Consider the following 5834-nt stretch of genomic DNA (forward strand, 5'->3'; position numbering starts at 1 on the left):
AAATAATTTAAAGAAATAAAGAACATCCAAGATTGCAATCATTATTCTATGATTGGAAATAAATGGATAATAAAAAGTGATTATCTTAAAGTATCTCTCCATGTCCTTGGCTCCCATGGTAGAGGTGACCTGTGTGTTTCTGGGTGGCTGTCTGTAAAGTATGTGCTCAACTCCACTTCTGCCTCCATACTCTCTGCCAACACTGGGTTCTCTGTCAACGCTGACTGTCCCTCTTTATACCCTCTGGTCTGTCTGTCTGTCTGTCTGTTTCACCCTCTGACTGCGTCGGTGTGTGTGGGTGTGTGTATAGTGTGTGTTTGTACTGGCTGATCATTGCATGCAGATTATTCTGTCTTCCATAGTCTTTTAGGCGAGGTTTCCTGATCTGGATCTCTTGTAGTTTGCAGATTTTCTTTGTTCTGTTTGTTCTAACACCACCAGTTTAACCATGAGTTTAGTTCCATATTCCAGCCATTCCTATTGGTTAGCCAGACCTGAGTGACAGTAGCCTGTAATGTGACCAGAGGTTAGGCCAGACCTATGACACGTCAGACCAGTGTGACGTACTGTACATAGTGCACGAGTCATACACACTGGGTTATCTCATCATAACTGTAGTAGCCTACTACTCACTTATCTTATCTACCTCTAACTCCCCCTCTTACTAATGAGTTTAACACCTCCCTCCCTTCCGTCACCACTAACCACCCCATGTAGTGTAGATGTGTCCAGGAGAGATGTTGGCTGTTGTTCAATATCACCTCTCTCTGCCTCTCTCTCTGCCTCTCTCTGTCTGTGTGTTAACCACAGTCCCAGGAGGAGGTGTGTGACCTGCTTCATGCAGCCCCCTTCCAGAACATCCTCCCCAGGGTCTACATCAAAGGTATGTGATCCAGGTCCAGGTGTGTGGATCCAGATGTAGATCAAGGTGGATGGGTGGGAAAGGCAGTCAATATTGTAATGCATATCTGACTGATGTGGTTGGTGTAGTAACGTGTGTGTGTGTGTGTGTGTGTGTGTGTGTGTGTGTGTAGAGGGGGAGCGTCTGGAAGTCAGGATGAAGAGGCTGGAGGCTAAATATGCTCCTCTCCACCTGGTGCCCCTCATCGAGAGGCTGGGGACCCCTCAGGTCAGCTCTACCTTCTTGCCATTGCCATCCATACCTTATCACCTGGCTCTCTGTCCTGACCCACAGCCAGTAGACAGTTTCAGCAATCTTGGTTTGAAATGTAGAATTTGAAAGGGCAGCCATATTGGCACCAAAGTTCCAAGACAAGTACATTTTCCCTATTTTATCTTCTCCTCCTTACTTCATGTTCTCCTTCCTTACTTCCTTCCTTCCTTCCTCTTCTATTTTCATCTCCTAATGTGTCCTTTCCTCCTCTTTTTCAGCAAATAGCCATAGCCCGTGAGGGGGATCTGTTGACCAAGGAGCGTCTTTGCTGTGGCTTGTCCATGTTCGAGGTGATCCTTACAAGGATCCGTAGTTTCCTGCAGGACGCTGTGTGGCGAGGCCCGCCCCCCACCAACGGCGTGATGCACGTTGACGAGTGTATGGAGTTCCACCGCCTCTGGAGCGCCATGCAGTTTGTTTACTGCATCCCCGTCGGCACTCACGAGTTCACCGCAGAGTGAGTTACTGTAGGGGGCATGGCAACGTACACACACAGTAAGGAGTGAGTTACTGTAGGGGGCATGGCAACGTACACACACAGTAAGGAGTGAGTTACTGTAGGGGGCATGGCAACGTACACACACAGTAAGGAGTGAGTTACTGTAGGGGGCATGGCAACGTACACACACAGTAAGGAGTGAGTTACTGTAGGGGGCATGGCAACGTACACACACAGTAAGGAGTGAGTTACTGTAGGGGGCATGGCAACGTACACACACAGTAAGGAGTGAGTTACTGTAGGGGGCATGGCAACGTACACTCACTCACACACACAGTAAGGAGTGAGTTACTGTAGCCCTCTCAGGGCACCAAAGAGTTTACTGCAGATATACAGTAGTAGATAAACCAATCAATATTCAATCAATCAATCAAGCTTGATTTGTAAAGCGTTTTCTACAAATACAAAGTACTGACTAAGTTAGTAACCGTAACCCGTCCCTGTGTGTGTCCTCTGCAGGCAGTGTTTTGGTGACGGGCTGAACTGGGCAGGCTGCTCCATCATCGTGCTGTTGGGTCAGCAGCGCCGCTTCGACCTGTTTGACTTCTGCTACCACCTGCTCAAGGTGCAGAGGCAGGACGGCAAGGACGAGATCATCAAGAACGTGGTGGGTACACACCGTCGCTACGCTCAGATCTACACCGTTTTAACCAGCATGCTAACACAGAAATAAGATGCCAGAATGGATTTAGGGCACAGGAGGTATTAGCACCTTAATTGGGGAGGACGGGCTCGTGGTAATGACTGGAGCGGAATAAGTGGAATGGTATCAAATACATCAAACACATGGTTTCCATGTGTTTGATGCCATTCCATTGGCGCCGTTCCAGCCATTATTATGAGCTGTCCTCCCCTCAGCAGACTCCACTGATTTAGGGATATGTCAACTGCTGGATTGATATGAGGAGAGGAAGCTCACTATCTTTATTGTGCCAAGTCCTTGGTTACTACAATCCTGGTCAGTGGTTTTAATTATATCATGCAATTCAAACCCTCACCCTCTCTCGCTCTCTCTCTCTCTCTCTCTCTCTCTCTCTCTCTGTCTCACTGTCTCTCTCTCTCTCACACTCTCTCTCTCTCACACTCTCTCTGTCTCACTGTCTCTCTCTCTCTCACACTCTCTCTCTCTGTCTCTCTCTCTCTCTGTCTCTCTCTCTCTCTCTCTCTCTCTCTCTCGCTCTCCCTCCCTCCACAGCCGCTGAAGAAGATGGCTGATCGGATCAGGAAGTACCAGATCCTGAACAACGAGATCTTTGCCATCCTCAACAAGTACATGAAAGCTGTGGAGAGCGATAGTTCCACCGTGGAGCATGTCCGCTGCTTCCAGCCACCTATACACCAGTCCCTGGCCACAACATGCTGAGAAGAACACACACGCTACACACACACATACGCTACACACACACTCACACACACACACACAAGCCATACATGTCCCACCCACGCACACACACACAAACCCAAATCATCACCACACACTCTGCCTTTCTTTGGCCTTGTACTCAGACTCTCAGAGCCTTAGGATTCCAGAGTTCTATCTGACTGTACAGCATTTTGGCACCAAATATTCCATACCAATGACATTCCAATTTGCATTCTAGAATGCAACTGTATTGGAACTTTTGGTGACAACATGGCACCCATTAAAAAGTTTTCTGAACTCTGAATATCTTAGGCCCATAACCACAGGCTAGTTTTAGAGGCTAGTTTTAGAGGTGTGGGTGTTTCAGACGTTTGTTTTCTGTTCTCAACCCATGTGACTCTCACACCCAGACTCTGCATGCCTTCTCCTGTCCCTAGGGCTATATGTCAAATGGAGGGATTCAGTAATACACAACTACCAATCCTGAGGGGTTGCGATCTGCAGTAATACTCTGCATCCCCTCTAGTCACATTCAACAGTCTATCAGATATCTCTGAGAAACCATTTAGCGAGCAACAACAATTAACCCATATAAAAGATGATAGATATGCTGGAATAATCTCCCAAACCTCAATGCATACAAATAATCTGATTCTGAAATGACCTTTGACCTGAGATTATTATTTTGTAGATTACATACGAAAGCAAACCTAACGGACATTTATTGAATTGCTTATTGAAGTCCACATGGTTGCTAATATTACGATGATACTTAATAACACCAATGTCATCAGTGTCTTTTCCCCCATAACATCCATGATATGATCATCACACAAGTCAATTAATTCATTAATGAATCCCAGAAGCTAACACAGGTGTTTCCCAAATGGCACCCTATTCCCTATATAGTGCACTACAGCGCCTACAGGGCTCTGGTCAAAGGTAATGCACTATATAGGGAATAGGGTGCCATTTGGATGCAGGCCACATCTCCCTGGACATACCCATGCTTAGTAAACCAGCATCATAGGAGTACATAGCCACACCTCATCTCTTCTGCCCTCACACAACCCTACTGTTTCACATAGCATAACAAGGACACTTGACTGCTTTTCTTAGTTGCTTTTATTTATTTTTACCCTTATTTTGGGGGGGTTTAGCCTCTGAGTATATTTTTATTCAGTTCCATTCTCCATTGTAAATTTCACTGTTGAGCTAAAAAGAGAAGTGTAGAGTGTTGTAATTATTGTTTTTAATTAATTATTAATAATTCAATTTTTCATCCTTGGTATAACTTGCCTCTACTAATGAGAAACCGCACCTACTTTTTGATTTTTCTCTGTCTTGTCAGTTTATTGAAATGTTTTTATATTCTGTATGTGCGCTTAATACAGTGATATTGTTTATCATTTTTGAAATTATTGACATCTTTGTCTGCGCTAGTGTTTCTTTTTGTGTTTTGTAAAAAAAAAATTGAAATACTTATTGGTTGTAAAATAAAAAAAGAGGCCAGGATGACATTACTGTATTAGATTTGTTCAGAGAGTGAATGGAAGATGTGAGTAGGATCACAAGACCAAGCTAACTCCTGTAGAGCTCATTCCCTCTATAGAAGAATAATTAAAAGAATCAAGAAGTTGCATTTTCCCTGTTTTGGTACGAATTACACACCAGAGATGGAGAGAGGGAAATGTCCTAAATATATTCAGTATTCACTATTGTTGGACTTTCCCCCCTTTAGATTAAGCAGTGTTATCAAAATATTTTGTCCCAGTTTTTTATTCTTATGAAGGAAAATGATCGTTACCCCAATGAAGGAGCAAACACATTTTCTGTTGACTATTTTTGTTTAGTTTTTTTGTTATTGTTCCAATGGTCCTTTTATTTTATTTATTCACACAACTACACCGTATTGTTCATTGAATGGGTGAATGTGTTGATAAGTAAAAGTTATAAATGCATCATTTTCGAACCTTTTAGCATGACAAGAAAAGCGATATATTGTCATTAAGGATACATTTGTGACATGAGGTTTTTGTTCATGATATTGTTGTACATGTGATCATGTTTTGAAATACAAAAAATGAGAAAATAAGAATATAAAGATGTACAACGAATGGTCATGCAAAAGGAAATTAAATTGTTGTATTTCCATGAAATAAAAAATGTCTAACTGAAAATGTATTAAGAATCCTGTATGACCGTGTACATGGTAATTTAGAAATACTGTAAATGTATTTGAATATAGCGACAGTGATCATGAGGAGAAGGAGGGGCCAGTGGGCGCTGGCGGAAGTCTCGTTTCCTCTGCCCTGATTGGTTAAATTTGTGCTGTCTCTTTTCCGATTGGTTATGACGTAACTAGTTTTGACATTTCAGCGGGGGCACGGTTTGTGTTGTTGCTGGTGTTTTGAATTTGAAGCAGTTCTTTGGCACTCATCGTGGCTAGCTATAACGTTTAAACTGTAGCTGCTGATTTTCTATTGAACTATTTCGTTCAAACGTATGCTATGTCTTTTTCAAGAGCTCCAGTGAAACGATTTAATGAAAATATCGGTACATGAAAGCATTGATAATGATTTAACTGAGCGAACTAACGAGTTGCTTTGGCCTAGCTAGCCAGCTAATATAACGTTGTAGCTAGCTAACGTAGCTATCCAAAGTATTTTCTACAACATTGTTTACTAGCTAGCTAACGTTAACTTAGTGTTGGTTTGGTAACTAGCTAGTGCAGGACTGTCTATGAATGCCTAACGTTACTCAGATCCAAGCAAAGGGCAAAACAAGTTCACGTATTT

The 5834-nt window shown here is 43.0% G+C and overlaps 1 protein-coding gene across 1 annotated transcript; it reads left to right on the plus strand.

The window, feature by feature from the left end:
- The first annotated feature begins 1553 nt into the window (after nt 1-1553).
- Nucleotides 1554-3287, plus strand: LOC311115615 (cytoplasmic FMR1-interacting protein 2-like). The gene is made up of 3 exons (XM_084190774.1): nt 1554-1631; nt 2133-2280; nt 2869-3287. Exons 1-3 carry the CDS (start codon nt 1555-1557, stop codon nt 3034-3036), a joined length of 393 nt encoding a protein of 130 aa, XP_084046900.1. The 5' UTR covers nt 1554; the 3' UTR covers nt 3037-3287.
- The last annotated feature ends 2547 nt before the right edge of the window (nt 3288-5834 follow it).

Source organism: Coregonus lavaretus, assembly GCF_964263955.1.
Source record: "Coregonus lavaretus genome assembly, contig: HAP1_SCAFFOLD_5743, whole genome shotgun sequence".
NCBI lineage: Eukaryota > Metazoa > Chordata > Actinopteri > Salmoniformes > Salmonidae > Coregonus > Coregonus lavaretus.